We start from the raw sequence: 14,208 nt of genomic DNA, 5'->3' as shown, positions 1-14,208 counted from the left end.
CAAGAGGGACAACATCCTAATCGAAATGGTAAAATATCACGGGAAATCTCGAACGGTTCAGTTGAAATTCTTCTCGGTATGCGATACGAAAGATGCGTGAAAATAATATTTGTCGGCATGGATAATTTCTGACCTTTCAACATTGAAAAATTTTGGGTTACCATGGTAAATCGAATTTTTCATCCTTGACTGCGATATAATATATTATATCTAACGAAAATACCTTCCTAACGAAATAACCTTCCACGTGACAAATATACCCGTCAAAGTGAAACATCGTAGTCACAATCTCGGATACACGCGTGTGTATATTATAAAAAAAAAAAAAAAAAAAAGAAGAAAATAAAAATTAAAAAGAAAGAAACAAACATAAAGCGAAGTGAAAAAAATCAATTAGTATCCTTATTTATCTCTCTTTATCTTTCTTTATCAAGAGTAACAACACGCCGCAAAAAAAAATATTTTATACATACGATAGGTTCTTCTAATGAAGACCTCGGTAAAAGATTCCTTTCGTTAAAACGAAGATTTTTCCTTCTCTTCCCTCTCTCTCTCACACACACACACACACAATCTTTCTCTCTCGTTTCGAAATCACCGACACAATAGCAAGTTCGTGTCCAATGCACCAATGCATTGAAGCACACGCTCGGATCACCTTCTATAATGGTGGAGAGCAGTAGTAGCAGCATTGTATTGCTTCCTGAAAAGAGGAGGTAAAGGAAGACTGCTCGTGATGTATGGGGCTACGGTACATTTATGTTCACTGGGATCTAAAAGAGAGAGAGATAGAGAGAGAGAGAGAGAGTTTCTCTTCTCCTTGTTGTCTCCTTCGACCTCTTCCGCCCTCTCCTTCTTGCCATCTTCCCCTCCCACACTTTTTTTCGAGCCTTTAATACCCCATCGGACCCGACCTGCTCTCGTTTGTCCGCGGAATCGAATACGTGATTTCACAGAAAATTTTCAACACTAATGCTACTTCTTACACGCGCTTACAAATCCACTCTAGCGGTCGGTTTACAACATTCACGCTTTCTATGTGTCACGTTTTCTTTACTTTTATAATATAGCTTCTCTTTTCTTTTCTTTTTTTTTTTCCTTTCTCTTTCCTTTTCTTTTATTTCCTTTTCATTTCCTTTTATTTCCAAAAGAAAAAAGGAAAAAGGTAAGAAAAAAGCATTTTCCTTTCTCCCTTTTTTCATGCGAAACCACTCGTAAAGTAAAAAAGGCTCGAAAATTCGATTGTTGTCGTTAATATATATGTCATATCTATATTTATATGCGACATATTTGTTAAAATAATTGTATTTAACTTTAAGTTAATTTTATGAGTTTGAAATAATTTTATCATTGTTGAAAATTTCGTTAATACTCGATATAATTACATAGATTGTTTTAATCGATCCTCGTAAATACTTACATTTCAATATATATATATATGTATATTGTAAAAAAAAAAAAAAATAGACAAATACATGATCTTTATGCAACGTGTATTTATCGAGAAAATGAAGTTGTAATAAATATCATCGAGAAATCGATTTCATAAGTAAAAATAATTTGATATTCTTAAACATCCTTTTGTGACGTTTTATGGCTGAGCTTTAAACCATAAGTTAAGCGACAGAGGCGATATAACTGGTAACTGGTACCTGGTGATTTGTAACTGGGTAGCCTATTGTATCGTCTAATCCCACGCAGCATGGCTTTAAAATTTCTGGACAATTTATTCTACGGCACGCGATATTTAAAGCAGTCCTAGGAAGGATCGATGGATCTTTATATCTTCTATCGATAAAAGAATTTTATTCTTTGATCTATCGCATCGGCCACGTTCATATTATTGGAATATTAGAAAATTTTATATTTTCATTTCGAACTTTTGAAATACATTTCAATTATATTAATGTTTAATACAAATATTGTTTAAAATCAAATATACGTATAAAATAATTCATGATATTTTGTTAATTGAATTTTATCGAATCATCTAATGCAACGATTTAATAAATACATATAATAAATAAAAAAACTTTTATAAATTTATATATAAATAATTATTATATACGTATATATTAATAAAGAATATTTTTTTAATGTTTTATATATATATATATATATATATATATATATATATATATATATATATACATGTGATACCAAAACTGATCTATCATTATGTCTTCTAGTGTCATCTAGCGTTAAAAGGTTTCAAATAATTTAGATGCATATATATATATACATATATATACATATATGTGTAGTATACGAATGCAGTTTATCGGCTAAGCAAAGTTCTTAAAACTAGTTCATACCTTCTGTTACTAGATGGCGGTCGAAATCTCAATTATCAGTCGAACATATTAAATGATTAGTTCATGACCAATTGTGCAAATAAAATGCATGCTTGATATCTTTTAATTCTTATTAATAAAATATAATTATTGATATTAATATTACTTAATTGTACATGCTAACTTAAATATGTTTAACATTATATCAACGTAATTACTTAAAAAAAAAAAAAAAAAAAAAAGAACTATTAATTATATGAATAAATTCATACACTATTTTATTATACGTATGTATATATAATAAAACTTCTTAAATTATGTTTATATATATATATAGAAAGAGAGAGAGAGAGAAAGAGTGAGAATTTTTATAGATAATATATAATAATAATATTAAAAAAGAAAAACAAAATAAAATATTTTTAACTCTCTATTAATATGAATACTATACACTCTTATAAATGTACAGATTTAGAAAGCATCAAGCAAGGTCATCTCTTTATAATGCACATTCAATGCATAGGGAAGAAGAGATAAGTGAAATGCATATATGGTCAATTGCTTAAATATTTTTTTAGTCAATATCATGACACGGAGAGATAAGATGTCATCCAATAACGATTCAGAAATAATACGTTTTAAATGTGATAAAATGATGAGTGGAAGGAGAATTTACCAGTCACTGTAGCTATATAAGAAGAAAAGTATGTTTTCGAAAGAATGTACATATATTGTTTACATTTACAAACATTCGCAGTCATTAATCGGTGCCTTTTTCTTGCGCATGCTATTAACGTACAATAGTCAATTACTGTGTGTGTAAAGCGTCGCACACATGTTTCCACAAAGAAATAATTCTCTCTCAAATAACATTACGTTTTTAATAACTATTAAAAAAACTGGTTTTTCTTCTAATTACAACTTTGTGTTAATAAATACGGTAGTGTGTTATAAATTTACTAAATGTACACATATATATATATATATTTATATATATACATATATATATACATATATATATGTATATATATATATAAATGTCACTTTATGTTTATGTACATATGCGTTTACATGTGTAAATTATATTGTAATAACATAAATACACATATATATATATGTATGTGTGTGTGTGTGTGTGTGTGTGTGTGTGTATGTGTTTATACATAGATACGATCACGTGCATGCAGTGTATTTGCGCATATGTACAATTTATTAAAATTTATATTTATTTGTCTAATTCTTTTTTCTTCTTTTTCTTTTTTTTTTGGGGGGGGTGGGGGTTTCTTTCTTTCTTTCTTTCTTTCTTTCTTTTTTTCTTCTTTTTCGTTTATCTTCTTCCTTTTTAAGATAGAACAAATTTTTCTAACACAATGACAACTTTAGATACTAATTTTGTTTAATTGTACCTTTCATATTTATAGGCCCAACACAAAAAATGCATGGTATCAAAAGAGTATTAGTTTTTTGTACACTGACAACAGTACTACCATCCATGCTTATTCTAATCCCTCTCTATCTGCGACACAGTTTTTATGCTAATGTAGCATACGCTGTTACAGAGTCTGATATTTTGGAGGTCAATGATGGAATATCAACAATATTTTGTTCTGTAAGAACTATGTTGCATCTAAGATTCAGACTTTTATATTTTTCTTTTGCATGTACTTTATGAAACCCTTTGTATTATATCTGTAACAATTAATATATATATATACACCTTTTATATATCCTAGCACGTTAATATACTTTGATGAAATTAATTTTTTTTTCTTTTTGTTCTTTTCTTTTTTTTTTCTTCTTCTTTTTGTTAATAAAAAAAGTATACCATTAATTTTATATTCCTTTTGTATTGTTATTAGGAACATACTTTACAAATGAATGCAACATTTAATGCGTTCCAAATGTCACATAGACCTGAGATAGCATCATATAAAAAACATATACGATTAAAGAAGAGTATGAATTTACCAGATGATACATTCGAATATTGGGGATTTTATCTGCTCAAAGGTGCTACAGTATTTCTTTCTGTATGCTCAAGGTAAATATATAATTAGAAGTATAATAAATTTTGATGATATTTAAACAATATTCATAATGATATATATTATGGTTATTCTTATACAAAATATTATCGTTATTTAGGTTCCAAGGAGCTTCTATTTTAGTTGTTAAAGGTGAACGTAATTTACGTACTTGTGAGATATTGGAGCAAAATGAAAACAAAGAACGTATAACGGATATGTTCCTACCAGATGCGGATCAAGTTAAAATTACATTCGAAACGCATATGAAAGAAATCAATTCTGTTGAAGACATGAATCAGGAAATTAATGATCCTATCAAAAAAGATAATACAAAACAAAGTTCTAATGATACATACAATGAACAAACGATAGATAATCTCAATGACATTAATCGGGAGAAATTTTTGGCAGCTATAAATAAATCTATGCACTTGAATAATTTTTTAGTTAATAATATGAAAGAAACTCAAAATGATACAATGGAAGTACCTGTAACGTTGGAGGAAACGAAGGATCATGAATTTATTGAAAAAATTAGATCTAAACGATGGTTTAATAAAACATTTAATGAACAAGTGAGAAAGTTGAAAGAAGAAAAAGAATTAAAAAGGAAATCAACTATTATACAGGATGAAAGTGAAAGTATAAGAAGGAAAGATTCAAAAATGAATATACATAATCAAAAACAAATGGTAAATCATAAAAATGTAATTGAAAGGCTGAAAATGGAATTAAATATGGAACATGATGATAATGACAATCTAGAAAATGATTTAGATGAAAAATTAGAAAATAAGTTAGTTAATGTTAGAGTAAAGAGAAATCAAGAACTTATGAAACCACCTTCATTACTTGATCAAGGTATCAAGCATGGTGGAAATGCTGATAAAAATACAATTAATTCTAATGAAGCATCATCTGTATCCAGTTTTGAAAATGGTTTATTTAATTGTTATGAAGGTTCAATTCTTTTGACAAAAGAATTTGAACCTTCTGATAAATGTATTAATGTTGATTATTTAGTTAATGGAAAACATATGGAAACGAAACATGATGTTGTAGAGGATGGATATTATTATTATATTTTTTATAGTGATAATGATTTTGTTTCAAACGATATACATGCACTATTTGATATCTATAAACCAACTTTTCAATATGAAAATGTTACTAAGTCTTGTATAAATCAAACAGAGTGCTCGTTTTCATTAGATCTAATGTCACCTGATAGAGTAATCGTGGAAATACCAACTAAAGATGGTATAGATCTTGATCCAGATGAGATTAGTTTATTAATATCAGTTTGTCACCCACGAATGGGTGTGTATGTTATTTTTCCAATCGCAGTATTATTCTTTATACTCGGTTGTGCATTTATGTAAAGATTTATAAAAATGCATTACAGTTATATATATATATATATATATTTAATTTGGAAATAGAGATGATTATAGATTATATTATATAGATAATATATTTTATGATTTAGATATTATATATAAGATATTGTTGACTGAAAATAAATCTATAATAATGTATTATATATAGAAAACGTTAAAAATATGATTAGAGAATATATATTTGATTATTAATACATACATATATATATATATATATATATATATATATATATATATATTAATATGTAAATCTAAATATTTAAAATATGTAAAATATGGAATGTGCAGGATGATGTGATAGATGTTTGTACATAATGCAAAAATCTAAATACTCACAATACTCTATATTGTGTTATAACTATTTTATATCAAAAATCTGATTTATGTACATTATTGTACACACACACACACACACATATATATATATATATATACACATATATATATGTATATATAACCATATACATAAGAAAATTGGACATATTTTTATAAATAATATAGTCTTGCAATAAAATGTGTATAAGTAACAGCGAATTACCATATCAGTGCAATAGATGTTTGCCTAAAATTGTGTGAAAGAGAGGAAATATTTTTTCATTTCAATGGTTGTATAAAAAGATGTTAAAGATTTTCAAATGTTAAATCATCAAATATATCATTATTATATTGTTAATTATTATATTTGATATTCATAAAGGAAAATGTTATATACTTTTGCAAAGTGATATAACAAAAATCCAATATGTACAAATAAATAAAGAATTAAGATTATGAATGTCTTTTTAAATATTCATTCATAGATTGTTACTTTTAATATATTAGATATTTTAAATTGAAAGATGATATAATGTTATAAAAGAAAAAGAATTTTAATCAACATTAAAATGAACAAAAGTAAATAATTTTAAACATAATATATATTATAAACTTTTTGTTAAAATTCGATTATTTCAAATATTAAATGACAAAATAAACGTGATTACCTTTTAAATTAATTGGAAGAAACAGACTATGAACTCGATTAAAATGAAAATAACATTTGCAGTATCGTAATTTAGTTATTCTTGTATTTAAATTGATATTAAGGCGCGACGGTCGTCGTATGAAAGTAAAAATTTAAAAAAAAAAAAAGAAAAAAGAAAAGAAAAAGAAAAATCTAAAGTTAACCAAATAACCTATCTCACGGACAAATATTAATGGATAATATTAAATTGATAGAAACGTTGATTGACAAAAGTTGATTGGGAAAAAAAAAAAGAAAAAAGAAGGGAAAAAAAAGAAAAAAATTTTTTAAAGAATAAACATACATATTTGTATGATCTTGTTTCACTGTTCGCACCAAACAGACATCTTCCGAAATTGGCGCTAGGTACGCTGGGTAATCGACGTAACTTCCCCTCTGCGCGCAGTGTCCGCCGTAGAAGAAAAATAATATGAAAAATCATCGAGACACGGAAGAATAAATACATACGGAATAGAAGGAAATTAATAGTTAGAAAAAAAACTTAGATCATAATACAAGTGTTAAAACGTTTAGGTGTTATTGTAAAAATTTGTCAATTTTCTTTGAACCGTTCGCAGCGCCATTGTGCGGCGTTCACAAGAATATTCCTTGTGACGCAATAGGAACTCGTCCTTTCCGTCGACCTACCGTGAGTGGAACATGTCGCATACATCTGAACGAAGGTAAGTTCGATTTTTCATATATAATCGCGTTAATCATAAGAAATTTTCTACCATAGAAAATCTTCCTTTATTACGAATTATCGTCGATCTCGTGGTATAGACGATAGAACGGCATTCGTTCGGATTACATTTACGAAAAATAGTGCGGCAAACGACGAATGCACGAGAGCCACGAGACTGACAACATGGCGTGCATTCGTTTTTGTCACATTGTTTGCAATATTAACTCGTATTTTTCCTATTCATCGATTTCGTTCTTCTAATGCCAAATACGATACGATCGTTTCGTATAACGACATAAATATTCGATGGGATATCTATCGACGAATTTTCGATATATCCAAATGGTCGTGATTTTTCTTAGAAAATTTCCGCGTGCCGCACGACGTGTACAAAACTCATTATTAGTTTTATTCATTAATATTTTATCAGCTTTACGTAAGAAAATTTATATTTTGATCTAATGCCGTCTGACAAGGATACGATTATTTATTCGATTTAGGTTATTCATTGAATGCAAAAATGAAACGATTTGAGTTTGCGTGAGTTGTGATAAAATGTCGACCATTCCTTAGTCATACGTACGCGTGAGTCACTGTCAGTGCAGCAGCAGCCATCAAGTGATCATCAAATATTTGTTTTTCTTTCCCATTTTCTTTTTTACATATGATTTTTCATTTATATTTTAAAAAATTACATTGAATTTACATATTACGTTGTCTTCTTTATTCTCAGTAGGTCAGCTCTTTTTTTTTTTTTATAATTAGGAATGCATATAGATTTTTTTTCCTTTTTTTTCTTCTTTTCTTACATTATATATTATATATCACTTTTTAAATGGATCATTTTCAATTTGTATTACAGATACTTCATAATCAATATCTCTCTTTTTTTTTTTTTTTTTTTTTTTGTTTTTTTCCTTGAGGAAATATGTATGAGAAACATTTTGTAATTTCATGCCTTTGTTATTGAGAGAATATTTTAAGAATATCAAATATTATTGATATATAAGATGTTTTATTTGTATCAAAATATATTTACTTAGATAATTCTTGATTAATTTGACCATTTGTTTTCTACATACATTCTTTTCTTTCTTTCTTTCTTTCTTTTTTTTTTCAACTATTTAGTACCAACAATGATTGCTCTTATTGAATTATATCCTGACAATAATAATTATATCAATTGATGTTAACATGACTTATATCATAGTTCATTATTATATGTACAAGCTGTTAATTGTATTTAAATTGTAGGAACGATGAACAATGGTCAGGAGACTCCAAAAATGGACCCAGCGAAAGTGAACCACCTGCATATAATGGGCCTCCAGGCATGGAGCCCGATGGGATCATTGAATCTAACTGGGAAGTTGTAAGTTTTATCATTGTATTATATATAAATTAATGGATATAGAAAAGTACTACAATCAGTACATATAAGCTGTTTTATATAAAAAGGAAAAAAAAACAATTATAGAGATTTATAAATACATTATATAAAATTCTATATTAATTAGGTTGTGGACAATTTCGATGAAATGAACCTTAAAGAAGAACTTTTGCGTGGTATTTATGCTTATGGCTTTGAAAAACCATCCGCTATACAACAACGTGCCATCCTACCATGTATTAGGGGACACGATGTTATTGCTCAAGCCCAGTCAGGTAAAAGATATATTCGTTACATAAAAATTTTTTTAAGATTATATTAACAGATTGTTAATAATAAAAAAAAAATTTTTAATTATGATCTATAGGAACTGGAAAAACTGCTACGTTCTCTATATCTATTCTTCAACAAATCGATACAAATATTAAAGAGTGTCAGGCATTGATATTGGCTCCAACTCGAGAACTTGCACAACAAGTGAGTTCGCATATATATATATATATATATTTTTTTTTTTTTTGATTAATAAAGAAAAAGAATAAATAAAAGAAAAAATATTTTATATATAAAATATAATGTAAAACAATATGTAATGTTGATTGTTATTTATTTTTTCTCTCTCTTTCTCTCTCTCTCTCTTTCTATAGATTCAAAAAGTTGTTATCGCTTTGGGAGATTTTATGCATGCAGAATGTCACGCATGTATTGGCGGCACCAATGTACGCGAAGATATGAGAAAATTGGATCAAGGCGTTCATGTAGTCGTCGGTACACCAGGCAGAGTTTATGATATGATCAGTCGACGAGCATTGAGGGCTGGTAGCATTAAACTGTTTGTTCTGGATGAAGCAGATGAGATGCTCTCGCGTGGTTTTAAAGATCAAATTCATGATGTATTCAAGTTATTACCCCAAGAAGTGCAGGTACGTTCAAACGTTGTTCGCAACCAAGACCAGAGTTATATAAATATAGTCTTCTAATTGTTGACTTTATTTCAATTATTAGAAAATGTCTTTTGGACAAGTCAACAAATCATACAAGACGAAAAGTTGCAGTATAGCCATACATTATTATAGTCAAGTTTATAAATGTATTATAAAATACAGGTGCGTTATATTAGTGGTATCTTGAATAGGGGTACATCGTAAAGATTTTTGATACATTTCATTTCTTCTTTGAGATCTTTCTATTACATTGATATAATTTAAATATTAGGAATAATAACGTGGTATTATTAATTTCATTTCAAATATGATTAAAACGCCCTATACAAAAATATGAATTATAATAATTCATATATATATATATATATATATAATATATCTATACGTATCAAAAAGTAACATGATTTTCCATTTTACTAATTTTGCATATGTCACGTATGATGTCGCAGTGTCTCATCCAAATGACAAATATATATATATAATGCTTTCTCAAAAGTATATATCATCTAAAAATGATAACGCACATATACTTGGGGTAGTTTATGCTTTAAAAAAAAAAAAAAAAATAAAAAAAAAATAAAAAAAAAATATTCATTTCTTTTTTTTTTTTTTTTTCCAGGTTATATTATTATCTGCTACAATGCCAGCAGATGTATTGGATGTATCCAAATGTTTTATGCGAAATCCAGTTCGAATCTTGGTGAAGAAAGAAGAATTGACGTTGGAGGGTATTAAACAATTCTTCGTTTTCGTTGAACGTGAAGAATGGAAATTGGAGACCTTATGTGATCTATACGATACACTGAGTATTACTCAGGCTGTTATCTTTTGTAACACACGACGTAAGGTCGATTGGTTGACGGATAATATGCATCACCGTGATTTTACGGTTTCTGCGATGCATGGAGATATGGATCAAAAAGAAAGAGATCTTATTATGAGACAGTTTCGAACTGGTTCATCTCGTGTTCTTATTACAACTGATTTATTGGCACGTGGTATCGACGTACAACAAGTGTCTCTTGTAATCAACTATGATTTACCTTCCAATAGAGAAAATTACATTCACAGGTAAAAAAATAATATTCTATCGTCGTATATTATAATATTTCTATATGTACCAAATGAATATGCAATTTAATAATTTAGTTTCTTTTTTATTAAACTCTATACTATCTTATTATTTAAACGCAATGGCTCGATAACCGATTCTCGCTCTTTGTTTAATGATAACTTATCTATCGATATACATCTATGAGAATTATCTTTCAGATAAATATTGAGAAGATTTGCAGTTACATGTTTAATTTTTTTTTAATTTTTTTTTTTTATTATAATTTTTAATAGAAAGCAATAAGTAAAGTTTTTTTTTTCTTTGTTGTTTTTATCGTTTTTAGAGAATAATCTTTATTTACAAAGTTATAACTTTTCAACCTGTTACAGAATTGGTCGCGGTGGTCGTTTCGGCCGTAAAGGAGTAGCCGTTAATTTCGTTACAGAGGACGATAAGCGAACTCTGAAAGATATAGAGCAATTCTACAACACCCACATAGATGAGATGCCATTGAACGTCGCTGACTTAATCTAAGCACGTCCATTGGCTAAAAATCATTATAATACGAAAAAAAAATAAAAAGTAAGTGAAAATAAGGAGCTCTCATCTGATCTCTCATGGTGTGTGAGTATACACAGAGTGAGTTGGTGAACTGTATTGCTTATGTAAACGTGATTTACCAAAATATTCTGAGGTTGTCATCTTAATTTCATTTGATAATAGCAGATTATGAGAATAGGTATACAAGAATAATTATCTATTGTACTAAGAATACTATTAGTATACCATTTTAATACTATTATTACTGCCATTAAACAATTACACCCTATACACTATCACTACTCCAACGCCATTACCACATCCCATTATTACCAACACACTACATTATTCCAGTCACACTACAAAACTAACACTAAACACTACCAACACTACCATTCACCGCTATATACCCATTACGCTCATTACCATTATCATTACTATTATATTACTACTACTACTACTATACTACTACTACTACGACTGTTACTACTACTACTATTGCTATTTCTCTGCTACTATTACTACTGTTTTAACTCTGCTACTCTCTGCTGCTATTACTACTCTATTACTACTACTACCACTACTACTACTACTACTACTACTACTACTACTATACCAAAAGCAGTACTATCGCTATCACTCTACGAAAACTTAATTTTTCGACTGTTATAACTTTTACTATACTAGTATTCATATTACGTTAATGGTATTACTTAAAATACCTATCATCACTATAGAGCGACAGGCACGATGTGCTTGCATTTTACATATCATTGTGACAGGTCAAGATTTTGCATTATTCAAATGCATCCATGGACTTATTGCACCATAGTTCTGATCATTGTCAATATTTTTAAGTTTCTTCTAAAGATTTTTATCTCGTCCGTCTCTAATCGAGCATTTTCTACCTGTAAAGTTCATTCCGTCGTCGACGGTCTTTCATCGATGCTTCGATCACCGCGATTACAACTTGTTTGTTTAAGTAGAGGTTTAGTTGGGTATTGGAAGGGGTATTTTAATCACAAGCGTTGTCGCAGGAGATGTAAATTCAAAAGTTTAGATGGTATGAATTTTTGTATATCCAAATAAACCCAGGTGCATACTACATATACAATAAAATGTTTGACCTTTTAATCGTGGTCTTTATTACTACATATATATATATATATGTATATATATATATATACGTGTGTGTGTGTATGTGAATATATATATATATTATATATATATTTCTTTTTTCTCTTCTTTACTATTGACTTTAGTTAACAAAGTATTTACAAGCTTACAATGACAACCCTGAATGGACACAACTGCGCATACTGTGAAAATCTATCTCTTTCATAGCGGATAAAACATTTTAGAGACCCATTTGCGTCGGGAGGCATACTACTACACACTCTATTACGCGAATGCATTACACTATTTGTAATATTATTTATTGTATTAAGTTTTATGCTGATTTGAAAAATAAATCTGATTCTTTAAAAAAGAGGGGACTCGTCATATGATTCCGAATGTATTATTTTCTCATGATTTATCAACGTGTGCTGATGCAATTGGGTCGAGGTACAACACACCCTATGTAACAATTAATATTCGTAGATCGTAAGATCGTAGATTCTACGTAAAAAATTTAGGAAAAAACGTAAAAACTTTTAATGAAAATAATCTTGCGTGTGGCATTCAGATTAATTTATTATATATATATATACATATATATATATAGATAAGATTAATGAGCGTCGAACGAAGATATAAACATATTTATGCGAACCAAGTATAATTATTTCCTTTGTATTTTCTTCATGAGTATATATTATCTATTGTTTAAAATTAACAATTCTTCTCAATGTGATGTGATATGTTGTGATTAGAGATTCGTATCGTATTACCAAAAATAGACGAAAGAAAGAAAAAAAAAGGAAATAGAAAGAAAGACAAGAATTATAAGACGTAAAAATATGTATTATTTGATAAAGATTAGTAGTTTGTCTTGCCAAAAAGGAAAAAAAAAAGAGAAAGAGAGAGAGAAAGAAAGAAAGGGAAAGGATTGTTTCGTGTAGATCACATCGTGTGACGGAAATGTAAAATTTTCATTATCATTGGTCACAGGGGGAAGTTCTCACAGGTTTTATTTTGTATTTACAGGCAGTTTTGAGCTGAGTTCCAGAAGTGGGTGAGATATTTTTGGAAATAAAGACCAGATTTCCTGATTCAATATAGAAGTTGCATAATCGATTACCTTTCAAAACTCCTACCCCCCCTTTTTGTGTGGGGTCTTAACACAACAGTATATACACTTACTTCGTTTTATTGTTTATACGCTTACATTATTCAATTTTTTTAAATGATGTAGGAGAATCCAACTTTCACTGATTATTTTATATTTTTGTCAATAAAATACTGTGCAAATCTTCATTCGTGCTTGTTTGTACGTTTCGTGAAGAGAGTAATAGAAAAAGAAAGAGAGCGAGAGAGAGAGAGAGAATTTAAATGTGTGAGAACTTATTTATATAATTAATAACTTTGTAGAGAGAGAGAGAGAGAGAGAGAGAAAGAAAAAGAGAGAAAAGAAAAAAATAATAATCTCTAATTAAATATAAATAATTCTTCCCCTATATCATAAAAAATAAAAAAAAAGAACATAAGCGAAAATTTATTACAAGCTATTGTAAGTACGTCGTCGTAAGTGGTTTCCGCAATTTTACAATATATATATATATATATATATATATATATACTAACGTGTGTATATATATACATATATAATATATATATATATATATATATATTATATATAATTATAATTATATATACTTTTAAATATTATCACAAATATATTTCGAACGAGAAATTATCAGTAAAATGTAT

General features: G+C 28.3%; 2 protein-coding genes across 5 annotated transcripts; both read left to right on the top strand.

The window, feature by feature from the left end:
* Window positions 1–2,698: 2,698 nt before the first annotated feature.
* LOC118439995 (uncharacterized) lies at window positions 2,699–5,767 on the top strand. 3 transcript variants are annotated; one of them, XM_035862386.2, is made up of 3 exons: window positions 2,699–2,998; window positions 4,154–4,335; window positions 4,440–5,765. In XM_035862386.2, exons 2-3 carry the CDS (start codon window positions 4,169–4,171, stop codon window positions 5,701–5,703), a joined length of 1,431 nt encoding a protein of 476 aa, XP_035718279.1. In that variant the 5' UTR covers window positions 2,699–2,998; window positions 4,154–4,168; the 3' UTR covers window positions 5,704–5,765. The 3 variants fall into 3 exon arrangements, with proteins under 3 accessions (XP_035718279.1, XP_085517302.1, XP_085517303.1); XM_085661176.1 differs by lacking the exon at window positions 2,699–2,998 and adding an exon at window positions 3,005–3,234 and having other exon boundaries at window positions 4,440–5,767; XM_085661177.1 differs by lacking the exon at window positions 2,699–2,998 and adding an exon at window positions 3,730–3,903 and having other exon boundaries at window positions 4,440–5,763.
* Window positions 5,768–7,283: 1,516 nt separating this feature from the next.
* eIF4A (eukaryotic translation initiation factor 4A) lies at window positions 7,284–13,755 on the top strand. Of its 2 annotated transcripts, none has more exons than XM_035862229.1 (8): window positions 7,284–7,407; window positions 8,664–8,781; window positions 8,927–9,074; window positions 9,167–9,276; window positions 9,447–9,722; window positions 10,363–10,814; window positions 11,187–11,379; window positions 13,486–13,755. In XM_035862229.1, the coding sequence occupies exons 1-7, from the start codon at window positions 7,385–7,387 to the stop codon at window positions 11,329–11,331; spliced, it is 1,272 nt and encodes a 423-aa protein (XP_035718122.1). In that variant the 5' UTR covers window positions 7,284–7,384; the 3' UTR covers window positions 11,332–11,379; window positions 13,486–13,755. The 2 variants fall into 2 exon arrangements, with proteins under 2 accessions (XP_035718122.1, XP_085517304.1); XM_085661178.1 differs by having other exon boundaries at window positions 12,600–13,555.
* The last annotated feature ends 453 nt before the right edge of the window (window positions 13,756–14,208 follow it).

This window comes from Vespa mandarinia, chromosome 14 (genome assembly GCF_050613455.1).
Source record: "Vespa mandarinia isolate Hongniang chromosome 14, ASM5061345v1, whole genome shotgun sequence".
In the NCBI taxonomy this organism is placed as follows: Eukaryota; Metazoa; Arthropoda; class Insecta; order Hymenoptera; family Vespidae; genus Vespa; species Vespa mandarinia.
This window is presented reverse-complemented; position numbering and strand designations above follow the sequence as displayed.

Excerpts from the sequence above, each read along its gene's own strand:
- LOC118439995 (XM_085661177.1), top strand. The coding sequence starts at position 3,730 with ATGCATGGTATCAAAAGAGTATTAGTTTTTTGTACACTGACAACAGTA. Across the intron at positions 3,904-4,153 it reads TATCAACAATATTTTGTTCT|GAACATACTTTACAAATGAA; the intron begins GTAAGAACTATG and ends TATTGTTATTAG. Across the intron at positions 4,336-4,439 it reads TTTCTTTCTGTATGCTCAAG|GTTCCAAGGAGCTTCTATTT; the intron begins GTAAATATATAA and ends ATCGTTATTTAG.
- eIF4A (XM_035862229.1), top strand. The coding sequence starts at position 7,385 with ATGTCGCATACATCTGAACGAAG. Across the intron at positions 7,408-8,663 it reads TCGCATACATCTGAACGAAG|GAACGATGAACAATGGTCAG; the intron begins GTAAGTTCGATT and ends TTTAAATTGTAG. Across the intron at positions 9,075-9,166 it reads TATTGCTCAAGCCCAGTCAG|GAACTGGAAAAACTGCTACG; the intron begins GTAAAAGATATA and ends TATGATCTATAG.